This window comes from Gopherus flavomarginatus, chromosome 11 (genome assembly GCF_025201925.1).
Source record: "Gopherus flavomarginatus isolate rGopFla2 chromosome 11, rGopFla2.mat.asm, whole genome shotgun sequence".
Lineage (NCBI taxonomy): Eukaryota > Metazoa > Chordata > Testudines > Testudinidae > Gopherus > Gopherus flavomarginatus.
The window spans coordinates 46,954,308-46,967,122 of record NC_066627.1 but is presented as its reverse complement, the minus strand read 5'-3'; the positions used below and the strand labels follow the sequence as shown (position 1 = coordinate 46,967,122).

The following is a 12,815-nucleotide window of genomic DNA, read 5'->3' as shown; positions in this document are numbered from 1 at the left end:
CCATGCAAGAAGCCAGGTTGGATGGCAGTCACCTGTGGAGCAGAGGCGATCTCGCTGACAAACTACCCAAGGTGAGGGGCCAAGGAGAAAGAGACAGCAGACCTGAGATGATGAGTTCTTTGTGAATGTGACAAGGCTTCTTCTCCATAATGATCTGAACTGCACCTACCTAGCTGAGATCATACCAGGCAGGGCCCAAGCTGCGCTACGCAGACTTCCTTTTACTCCCTCTTGAATACATTGGGCTTTTAATGAGAGTGTTCAAGGCTTGTATTGTGTCAAGGTAAAGTCACTGTGGAAGGTCCTGGGAGGGAAGACACTCTTCCGACCTCTTGCAAGAAGCATTCAGAAATAAAACATTACCTACTCTGGATGACGCAATCCCCTAAGGAGTGCCTGCTGCCTAGATACAGGCTGTGGGGAGTGCAATAGAAAAAAGAACATTCTGTCTTTATACAGTGTCCAAGCTCTCTACCATTTCCCCCTCATTTCTCCCTGTCTCCAAATCCCCCATCTATCTTTAACCATCCTCCTCTCCAGCCTCCAGAACACAGAGTTACTTCTCTTCATGAAATCTTGTTATAACCACCCCCTTCTATTCAGGTTAGGGCTGATCTCTGCAAAAGTGTTTTATGGATCATGTATGAAGGACGCGTCACAAAAAGCCATTGTTTTCCACTGCTTTGTAAAGTTGTTGTCCCAAAATCAAAAGGCAAAAACCCGCCTCATTTCTAACAACCTCTGACAAATCTGCCACATGCCTTCAACTTTGAGCTTAAAAAATGATTGCTTCTGGCACTTCAGCTGGGACTAATACCACCACCTAGTTCTTATCTAGCACTGTTCATCTTTAGAGATCAAAGCACTTTAGAATGGAAGTCAGTATCATGATCCCCATTTTTACAGATGGGGAAATTGAGGCACAGAAAGGGATGAGACATGCCCAAGGCCACCCAGCAAGTCAGTGGCAGAGCTGGGAATTGGACCACGGCCTCCTGAGTCCCAGACCTGTGCATATCCACTGACTATATTGCCTTAGAATGTGCTCCATGGTAACTCACCTTTTTATGGGTTAGCAGAGTGAATAGCTGTGCCCACATGACAAACTGTGGGTCTATCACATACCCAATTGCCTTATTTCAGTACCTTCCTGTTTCCTACATTTCCCTTTTTATTTCTTACTCTCATATGAGGAAGAAAATGACGGGTATGGAAGAGAAACCGGTGACTCCAGTTAAAGCCAGGAATAAAGCAGTCAGCCACTGGGCAAGCTCCCCTTGCACACGTATGCTAGGGCACTGACACTCTGACCTGTAACGCCCTGCTAGCCTAACTTGTCCAGCCCTTTCACAGCTTATTCCATGTCCCCCACAAACACCTACTATTAGGCATATCCACCTCAACCCCAGTTCATACTACAGCCAGCCATTCCCAGTTCTTTGCCTCTCGTGAGTAAACGATTCCCTCTGCTGAACCGAGAGGTGATTTTACAGTGTGCATCAGGACTAGACAAAGACTCGCAAATTCTGCATAGACATAAACATACATTTAACTTTAAGGCTAATAGGCCATAAGTAGTCTCATTGACTTCAAAGGAACTATTTAAAAGCTTAAATCTTCTCATGGCTGGGACCAGAGTTGACATTTCAACTATACAGCCAGAGAAAAAAGGATAGTGCAATTACATGAGTACGATGCTATGCACCACTGGGAGTACCACGCTGCATCATAAATGGACATGCATACACTCCAATAAACAGATCCCTTGAGACACACATATCAGGGCAATATTAAAATCAAAGTGAGTTAACTGAATCAGCTACTATGTTAGCTCTTATAATGCATCTCTTATGGAGAAAAAAACATTTTTCGCAGGGTGGTTATATCTTTGCTAAAGCGTTTTTATGAAAATATATCAAATATTTATACCGTACAAAACTGGCAAAAATTTCATATTTAAAAAGGAAGTGCATGATTCAACATACGTTATATAAATTTCACTACTGTAGCATTTCATGTTTCCACCAAATATTACGTTTTAAATATGACAATTAGCCAAGTTTTTTGTGTATGGATATATTTCATATACTCACATGTGACCTCGGTGGCTGGGTTGATTGGAGCCATGGGGATTTAGTTGGGGATTGGTCCTGTTTTGAGCAGGGGATTGGACTAGATGACCTCCTGAGGTCCCTTCCAACCCTGACATTCTATGATTCTATGTATTTTAAGTATATCTAACTATGTAATGCATTTCAAGAAATATTCAATACTTGGAAAATATGTATTTTTCATATGGGATGACTCAAAATTTCTTACAATTACAAATCAACACAAAGAGGTTGGCCAATTTGCTAATGACATTTTTAAAGAACATTCTTATAACCACTCTTCCGTACAAATAATATATATTGAGTGCATTTTTTCTCAGCCTGCCCTTGTGAGATAATGATCTAAGTTACTCCCTCCCTTGATAAGAACCTTATGAAAGCTCCCATAGAATATCTTCTTCACTTCCCGTTGGTCAAAGGTGACTTCCTGTAAATCAGCCTTGTAGTCATGATTGAAATAGGTCAAGGATTTCTTACTGGCTACAGGGGAAAATAGGACAAATAAGAACTTAGAATTAAAATAAAATTTGATTTCATCTACAGCATGTTGAAGAAATATATAAGCTTAAACATACTGAAATATTTAATACTTGTCAAGCTATAAAAGCACAAAAAAAGAAAATAATGGTCAAAGTAAAGAATACATTGCAAAATGGAATAAATAAAATTAGAGTTTTTAGTGGGTTTTTAACTATGCAGAAAAATATTTTCATATGTTATTTCAATAGTTTCTGTAACATTCATTGGACACTGGCAAGTTTCAATAATAAAATTGTCCAACTGAGTATAGAAGTTTGTTCTGTTACTCTTTCAAATACCTGAATCTGATCTATACTACATGAAACCTTACAGTCAAGTATAACCCCAAGGAGTGGCTGGAAGTCCTCATCTGTTAGCTGCCACACGGCAAAGGGCTCTTTGGGAGCCTCCGGAAGGAGCCGGAGGAGGATGCTGATGGTGTGCACAGACGGAATCCCAGAGAGAAGCACTTCACTGGAATGAGATAAGCAGAAGTCAGCTCAGTGACTAATGATAATGAATGCCAGGGGCTTATGTACTACCTTCCTGACAACCAGAACAGTTCTGAGCTACAGAGAAAGTGGTGTTACTGAGGCATGATGGCCTGAGTGAGGATCATTTGTAGGCCAGATTCTCTGCTGCTGTAACTCGGTTGAAATTGAAGGAGTTACCCCAGTAGAGAATCTGGTCCATATTTTGTACATTCCTCTTGGGTTTTAAAAGCACATGCAGAATTGTTCATGTACAGGGCATCCCTGTGGCCTTATCATAGCATGACAAGGGAGGTCCAGGTCCAGTCATCAACGTCAATCTGTCACTCCCTATGTTGGGTCAGGGAATGCTGAAGAGACAGTGAATGCAGCCTTGCATCATTCAAGAGAGACATTTCTGGTAGCTTATGAACTACTTTGATAGGCTCTGAAAAAGTCCTATTCAAAACTTCTTGTCAAGAAGAATGAATGATGGCTGTGATGGATAGGGTAGAAAACTAGGGGAAGATCTTCAGGCCTTGACTGAGGTACTTAGAAGTCCCTTGCAAAAAGACACATGAGCCATACTAAGATCACTTGTGAAAATTGGGACTCGAAAATGAAACCCGTGAGAGGACATGTAACAAGTCCAGCCATGGAGTCCTGAGAAAGTCTGGCTTTCTCTTCCAGACTTCTGTTCTAAACTTGTTACAAAGCACTTACTGCATGCAAATGTCACTCAAAAGGCATAGGTCAAAACTGAATGAAGAAAGCAAAATTAGCCATGTTGCAGATACATTCGTAATCTGCATGGGCCACATTTGCATGAGTAGATACACAACTCTTCAACCATCTTTTCAGGACTGCTTCAAACATAACATCAAGTTTTGGTTTGTTTTAAATGATAGAAAGTCCTTGGAAGGGCATATTTGTGTATCTGATACTCTTACTGGTTGAGCAAATGGATTTATCTATGTTTTTTTAAATACTTAGAGCCTTCTGAATTCCCCTACTCTGTATACTGTAAGAAGCTTTGCTTCTTTAAATAAGATTAAAATGATCCCAGTGTTGCAGTAATTAGGCTTCAAAATAAAATCAAACTGACTATTAAGAGTCCAATCTCCCCTGATTTATACTCCATAATGCTACTGGGGTCATTGGTGCTGCCTGGAAGGAAAGTTGACCCATGACGATGCATAGGACTTTGAGGAGCCCAACTAACGAGGTGCACAGTGAAGTCACATTCCAAAGTCACTGGTTAATCCTTCCTATCAATCAAAATCAAGCTGCCCAGTGCAGCTATGAGCTTGTATTTTACACCAGTAATTGTCGGACTGCAAACCAGGAACATTAGGAGAAAGGGTGAAAGAGGTTAAAAAGGTTGTGCCCCAAACATGTTTCTAGCTGACGCTTTGCCTCGAAGTTTGATCTTTTAAGTGCATGTGGATGAGGAGAGGAGTAGTCATGGAAAGAATTAAATGTATCCCCAACAGAAGACAATTAAACATAACTCTATGGTCAGCACATGCTGTCTTTGAGCACTTAATTCTGGACAGCAGTGATACTGAAGGCATACAGCTAAGACAGGGAAGGTCCCCGTAGGCACCTAAAAATCTGAGCTTGACCTTGCAAAAACTCAACACTCCAATCACCCCACTGTATTCAATGAAGTTCCTATGTGACATGTCCCACCATGCGATCCATTTTGAGGCAATTCAGGGGTTGATTTATGGATCAGCACACAATACATGTCTTCTAAGGGGCGAAAAAAATCTTTGCATTCTTTTTGGTTTCACTAGGGTGGGGTTAGCATTCATGGTATTTTCACTAGGAAATTGCCAGTTGAGTGTTCACTAGGCCAGTGTCTATACCCACCCCCACCAGTCAATACCTTTCACTGTGTGGACCAGAGCCAATGTTTATGCAATAGACAGAGAATAAACTCTTGTTGGAATCAATGCGGTTCTCAGCTACCTTCTCAAACTACCTTGTTCTCTGGGTTAGCTGAATATCTCTGAAGAGAGTGTAAGTACGGGTCCCGCTGAACACATATGGTTCCATGGCCACTCCTTTAATGGAGGCATATTCTTTTTCCACCAGTCCAAAAGCCTCCATCATGTCAAATCCTGGAACAGCCAGAGAAAGAAACACTTAGAGATAGTAGGGAAAACAATAGTTTGTAAAGGATCTGCCTGAGCAATGGTTACGCTTTGTTTTCTCCAAGGGCAAGTGCATTCTAATAAGGAGGAAGACTAGCAGGTATAACTAATCATCAGCCTGATCAAAACACACTCCATATTGTGCCAGTGTTCTGACTTGGATCCTCTGTGTTTCTCATCAAAGTGCCACTTTGGCTTAGGAGAAATATTCACAGATCCATTTTCCAGACGCAGGTAACAGAGGAACAGAAAATTTTCAGGCTAGATTTTCCAAAGTGCCCAGAACACAGCTCCCGCCTCTGGGAACAACTGCAAATTCTACCCATCTGGAATAATGAGCTGAGCACTTTTGAAACTCTGGCCCTAAGCGACTTGCTAAAAGTTACAGGGAAAGTTTGTGGCAGAGTTGGTGGGAACAGAACCTAATCCTTGAAGTGGTCAACCTTTGTCTACTCATTAGACCATACAAAATGCTTCAGATCTGTGTTGGTTAGGCCACCTGCCGAATGGAGATAGCAGTGCTCACCCCTGTGATGTTCTTTGACTTCCACAGATGAAAAATCACTAGGCAGATGCAAAGAATTATTATTAGACACGTTTTTCAGCAGAGATAATTAAAAGCCCAGAGAGGCTGAGTGAGCTAGCTGGAAGGTAGCGTTGCCTAGTTTAGTGGTTCTCAAAGCCGGTCCGCCACTTGTTCAGGGAAAGCCCCTGGCGGGCTGGGCTGGTTTGTTTACCTGCCACGTCCGCAGGTTTGGCCAATTGTGGCTCCCACTGGCCGAGGTTCACTGCTCCAGGCCCATAGGGGCTGCGGGAAGTGGCACAGGCCAAGGGATGTGCTGGCCGCCCTTCCTGCAGCTCCCATTGGCCTGGAGCGGCAAACTGCCCTGAACAAGCAGCAGACCGGCTTTGAGAACCACTGGCTTAGTTGATTAGGAACTGGCCATGCAACCAAAAGATTTATTTTGAGATAAATGATGAATGAATAATATTTATTATGGAGCAGAGTTAAGGTTGTTTTATGATAAAATATGATTTTTTTTTACATTTGAGAAAAATGACGTTTGTTCACTATGTGAGCAGTGTAACATCCACTGTTTGTTTTCTTGCTTTAACATCCTTGAGTTTCATAAATGATAGGTGACAGACTGTATTTACCTAGGAACCTTAAAAATATATTTGGGTTATTTTTTCCTGGAATGAATTAATTACTGTTCACAAAGGCGTCAGCCACTGTAGCAAGGCCGAATAAATAAAAGTGACACTTTAAAAAAAATCTACAAAATGAAAAAAAGAACTAAAAAAATTTGCTCTGAAAAAAACACAAGCTATAATGAGTTCTGCCTTTTCAACTTGATGCCAAATATTATCATAAAGGAAGTGGGTTCTCTCTAGTAATTGCTTAGGGAAGGGAAAAAAGAGAGAGAATTATTCTCTGCTGCAAAATGTATCCTCTCATGTGTGAGAGCCATGAAAGTTGGTAAAGTAAAGCATTTCCATTTCTCTCATCATTTTTCAACAACTGCCCAGAGGTGACCCTGCCTTATGCGGTCTACAAAGATTTTTCCCCTGACATCTTTGACATCTCATCTCCAGCTTCATGTAGCTTCATCTCTCTTTCCCAGCTCATCATTGAAGCTCTATGAGTCACTTTCTTATTTCAGATTTTAATACAAGCAGACCTTGCACTCGGGTTCTTTTTTTTTTTTTTTTTTTACAGCAGGCTGGGAAGTGTGAGGGAAAATAGCCAGTTCGTTTTAAAGAGAAGGGGGGACAAGTTCATCATATCATTTCCCTTTCAATCTGTACTCTCCCACCTCAGCACCACGTGCTACTGATTGGATCTTTGTTCTGGTGGGTATTTTGCATTTGGGATGCTCTAATGCACATTGTCATTATGCAGCATTTAAAGTGTTCATCAGATTATTCTGACCGGTTTCAGACCCATTTCTCTCTGATTTAAGAACCCTGGGATTGGCATATTATCACCTCCGTTAAAATGTATATCAAATATAACAACAGTGTTTAGAAGCAAAATTTAAATTACAGTTATAACCATATTATTAATCCACCAGTGAAACAGTTATGGCACTGGGCTATTTCTTTCGGATGAATCACCTGTATCATGCAAGACAGTTACAGAAACATACAGGCAAATAAATGTTTGCTTGGGTATTATGGCTTGATTAGTCTGGCCTGGATGTACACAGATTGAGTAGTCTTGCAGGAATGTGGGGACAGAGGTCAAACAGGGCAGTCTATGAATCTTAGATACTTATCTGTCCCCCTTTACCAGAGGTTCTGAGCACCTCACAGTCTCTGACATATATATCCTCACAACACGCCTGTGAGGCGGAGAAGTCCTATTATCATTATTCTCTTTTCATGGTTGGGGAACTCTGGCAGAGAGAGACTAAGGGTATGGCTACGTTTGAGCTGGGAGAAGTGATTTCCAGCTGACCACGCTAGCTCCGCCCAAGCAATCACTTAAAAATAGCACTGTGCCAGCAGCACCATGGATGGTTCCCCCGAGCTCTGCCTGAGCCCTGGGTATGTACTCAGACAGCTACCCTGAACTGTGGCCCATGCAGCCACAGATACACTGCTATTTTTAGGTGCTAGTTCAACCAGAGCTAGCAGGGGTATGTCTACATGAGCTGTGAATCACATCTCCTTTAAGCAGGGAGTTGGACTAGGTCCCTTCCAACCCTGATAGTCTATGATTCTAAGTCCCTGACAGGGCAAGGGATTGAACCCAGCTCTTCTGAATCTCAGGCTGGAGCCCTGACCACTAGATCTCTCTAGGAAGGTGTGGGGTTGGGGCTGCCATATAGGCAGTACAAGTCACTTCCTAGGTTGCAAACTATATATAATGCATCCTAGACTGTATAAAGAGGATAAACGGGGAGTAGAGTTCCCCTAGTTAAATATATATCATTTGAGTCCTGACAGTGGCCCTGGGCATGTCTACATCCTTTACAACCTGCAGAGGTTACCTTGGGGGAGGGAAAGGGGAAAACCTTTAGGCTGGGGTTACTGAAGGCGCCTAAGTGCATTAGGCACACAAATCGCCTTGCAGTGCAAAGGAAGTTGGATGCCTAACTTCCTATGGGGCTTTGCAATTCCCAACCCTAACCACTAGCTGTTCCCTCAAAAATGTTGACACAGGTGGGTGATGGGAAAGCTGAGGTGCAAAATCTACCTACCTAGCTTGGATGGATGAAATAAGATGCTCAGTACAACAGGGAAATGTATTTCTGTTGCCCAATGTCGTGGGGAAAGGGAAAGGAAATGAAGGTGTTGGGTGGAGACATTTGTTGAGCTCTCCCAGGTTTCCTGCATCAGACTTTCCGACTCAGCAATAGTACTCTGGGTGTGGGGAAGATGACATTAATGTGTGCTAAGCAAGCTTTCGTAACAGCGATGAAGATTAAAGATTAGTCAGGATCAGACACGGTTTTCACATTCATGACAGAGCCCACCTGGGACTGAGAACTAGTAAGGTACCTTGCAGAGAGCCTTCGATGGAACTGATAGTGGGGCAAGCTGCAGGAGAAAAAAAAATGGGAAAAATCGTGAAACCCAATGGAAACCAAACTGGCAATTTATTACAGGAATAGAGCAGACATGGCTGTGGTCTGCAGCAGAATGGAAAGCATATAAAGACTAGTGAGTGAGTCTGTGTAGACATCTCCGCACATATACTGGAGTATCTTGCAATATGGTCAATTCCTTGAGGCCAGGGCCCAGACTGATGGTAGCAATAATCATTACACTTATGAGCAATCCAGCAGCATACATTTGGGCCATATTTTCAACAGCTTGAAGACAGACACACTGGTTGAAAACTTGTACTCCATGCAAACTTGGGTCTATGACAAGAAGCTGCATATGCACTTAGCCAATTCGCACATGCAAATATGGAATTTTGCAAGGTTTTGCATGGCTCACTCATCACTCAAACCTTTGAAATGATTGTCCTTTATCGGCAGGCCTCTTCATCATAACTTTGTTTTGACTCAATCTTCTACTACTACTCGCCCATTGTGGTCTTAAACATAGTTATAATGGGCTTTTTCTTTGATATTTCTGCTTAGTTGTAGTCTGGATACCTAAACATGTAATGCATATGTAATTGCTCAGTTTGCATAAACAATTGCTCTAACTGCATTGCAAAACAAAGGAACACAACTGCCCAACCATTTTTGAGCATGGAGCTAAGATTTTATCTTTGCAAAATTTGCCTCTCTGCATCATGTTTAAGTGGCATAGCCAAGATTCTCAGAGGCTAGTATAAGCAACCACATGCACAAAATCTGTGCAGGCATTTACACTCAAAATGTGCATATGCAATTGCCATGGCTGCATATGGAATTGTGGTAATTGCACACAAAGACTATGCATGTCCATGTAATTCTGAAAATCTGGACTTCAGTGCATTCTTTCATTTTTATTCATTTCTTATTAAATTTTGGAACTTAATCTTTAAAAAAAAATGGCAATCCTTTGCCGTTCATCTTTTCAGGAAACCCTCTGCTCAATCTTATAACATCCCTGAGGCAGCGAGAGCGAAATATATGGATGCTACTCATATAAACTAGGGACAAAAGGACTAGAATCAAAAGCTCTTTGGTGACAAGTGCTCTCCCCAGTTAAGTGGTTTGAGTATGGCAGTGTTTTAGAAAACAGAGCATGAATGTTACTTTCAATAATTTGCTGCTGTTTAAATCCCAGGGCCATGGATGCCAGATGGAACTGGGACAAGGAAAATATTTGAAAGTCAGAGATGTCCCTGAAAATCAAGCATACTTGAGAGGTTGGCTATTTTCTAAATGGCTTTTTAGGTCACTAGTTTAATGTAGCTTAGCAGCTCATTACATTAAGGTTGCATTATAAACGTTCTGTTGCGATTACTACATCATATGGCATTTCATAGCTCACCAGACAAGCAGGATTCCAGTTTTCAGTACTTGACTACTGTAAAAGGTAGGAGGAGCTGGTCATTCCCTCCCCATTCCCCGTGGCAAATAAACATGCACCTGAAAAGTCCAGTTCACTGTGTTAATTTGTGACCCCTCTCACCCACCAAGTATGAGCCACCGGCGGTTGGTACCATAGCACTCCGGGGTGACCTGAAGGCTGTGAGTCTGATGGCTCTGGGACTACGGACATCAGGTACTAAATCAAATTGACATTTTCCATTGGCCTCCATTATTTTGAGGTACATTGGTTTGCATGCACATAAAGCAGATTTTTCTTTCTGGAAGAGTACTGTAGACCCGGGATTAGAACCTGTACTGTGCGATAAAGAAATGGAATAGGGTTCTACTGAAATGGTCAGTTCCTGGGTGAGTTCCACCTCTGACCCTCCTGCTCTCTCTAAGAGTGCTTCTTCTAGGTCTTGGGCCATCACTCTGTCTTGGGGTGGAATCACACAATTCTCCCACTCTCAGACCAGGACCTGGATTGCAGTCCCCTGTGTATCAAGTGTGACCACCTCAGCAGGTCGGACTGACCTCCAGACCCTGCAGTTTTGTTCTCCCCGGGCAATGACAGTGCCAACCAGCGACCAAACAGCCTCCTTAAAGCAAAGTGTCATTTGTTCAGAACAAAAGCATTTCAGAGAACCCAGATCTCAAAAACAGCAGAACAGACTGCACACACTTCCCCTAGCTGAGGAAGTGCATCTTAAGCTTCAGAGTCTTCCCAGTTAAAATTCCAGATAAGCCCTCACTTGTAACAACGACAGAGCCCGGTCATTCATAGGCGAGATGAAACCTGGGTCCTCTGAAGCTTAGTTTATGAGTCCCTAATGCATGAGCTAAAAGCCACATGTCTCTTAGCCCAGGCTGTAGCAGGTTCCTCAATCTCCAGAGGTGATAGAGCACCACACCAATCAGGCATAGGTTACACCTACACCTGCTGGGTTTACATTAGACTCATGCTGAAAAGATACATGTCCACTGCATCATCTTCCATGATGTGAGAAATGACTTACACCCAGTCCTACTTGAAGTGCTAAGCCCCAACAGTTTGAGTTGCCACTGCAAGAGGACGCTTGTGAATTTCAGCTTTCTCCCATGTGACTTACCCTCTGTTTTGAAGGGAACGGAGCCTTGTGCTGAGGGCAATTTAGCCAAGGCAGAAGCTGTAAAAATAAATGCATTTGTAAGTCCTGATTCTGGGACTGTGATGTTTGGCTCGCTATTGTTCATGGTCATTAGACCTTCCCTGTGCTCCCTTCTGACTGCAAACAATAGCTTGGGAATGTGATAGGAAATGGGCACATTGTTTGAGCCATGTCTTGGGCATATTGTTCCAATTGGGGACCTATTGTCTCCAACCTCATTCCCCTTTTTAAAGAGGTTAGACGTTCACTTTCCTACTGGAATTTGCAAAAGGGCTGAGGACTTGGCTCCCTTTCCAGGGCACAAGTTGTACCCTGAAAATGTCGCACTCTCATTTTTGTGCCTGCAGAATGGACCGTGGTTGTATATCCAAGTACATGCATCTCTAACTATCTGATTTGCAAACACAGACTGGTAGCTACGTCTATATTTTCATTTGTATTACTCAGATTTATACCCACAGTTCAAATTTCTGTGCAAATTACATCTGCAAAAGGGTGACCCAACCCTACTGAAAGGCTGGCCCTATATGTAAACTGCTTATCCTACACAAGCAAGTAAATCTTCATATACTTCCAAGGTGAAACTAATCTGAGGAGTATCTCCGTTGACTTCCACAGAGTTGCACTGAGATTAATTTGGCCAAATTGGTCTCTGGCCCTTCAACTTCTAACGTTGCTTTTCCCTGTTACTCTTTCCAAGCCCTAGCTTAATAGGGATAATGACAGCACCACACTTCTGTAAATTATTGGAGATCTCTGGATAAAAGGCAATGCATAAAAGGTAAATGCTTACTGATTTGTCTACCAGTTTGGCCAGTAGTGGATACAGCGTCACTCTCTCCTGTGTCATGGACAGCAGAAACCATCACCTTATATTCTGTATTGGGAAGCAGTGACTGCAGGGTCACTCCGCTGCTTTTACCAGAAACTATTGTCTACGGTAGAGATGGGAAAGACTCTTACAGCTTTTATTCATTTGCAGATACAAGTGGGCAATACAGGTCAACAGCAAAGCAGTTTAAGGGCTGATGACACCACTCCCCTTCCCAGCTAGAGCTGGGAAAGGTTTTTCACCCAAAATTTGTTTCTGCCTACACAGCAGCTTCACCAACATTGAAACGTTTCTCAGGTTCATGTTGGTTTATCCAAACTGCTTCAGTTGGTGGGGAGGGGAGAGGAGGGAGAGGAGAAAATCTCCAAAAATCAAAATGTTTCCTTTCCACATTTTATAAATGAAACATTTCAATTTTTTGGGTTGAAATCGCTTTCAATTTCAACATTTCCTTTCATTTTATTTTTACAAACATTTTAAAAAATTTAAAAATGAATGAAGCAAAATGAAACAATTTTGTCTCGACAAAATGTTTCATTTGACCCCAAATGATTTTTTGGTTGCCATGAAAATTTTGAAAAAATTCATTTTTAA

General features: G+C 42.2%; 1 protein-coding gene across 1 annotated transcript in view; it reads right to left on the bottom strand.

Annotated features, from left to right (window-relative positions):
• The window catches only part of COL20A1 (collagen type XX alpha 1 chain), a 99,183-nt gene that overhangs the window by 30,139 nt on the left and 56,229 nt on the right, over positions 1-12,815 (bottom strand). Inside the window, exons 20-25 of the mRNA XM_050918713.1 lie at positions 12,183-12,324; positions 11,351-11,407; positions 8,767-8,805; positions 5,088-5,226; positions 2,962-3,104; positions 2,482-2,591 (exon numbers count right to left, since the gene is read on the bottom strand). Of these exons, the coding sequence (XP_050774670.1) occupies positions 2,482-2,591; positions 2,962-3,104; positions 5,088-5,226; positions 8,767-8,805; positions 11,351-11,407; positions 12,183-12,324 (630 nt within the window). The remainder of the gene's footprint in view (positions 1-2,481; positions 2,592-2,961; positions 3,105-5,087; positions 5,227-8,766; positions 8,806-11,350; positions 11,408-12,182; positions 12,325-12,815) is intronic.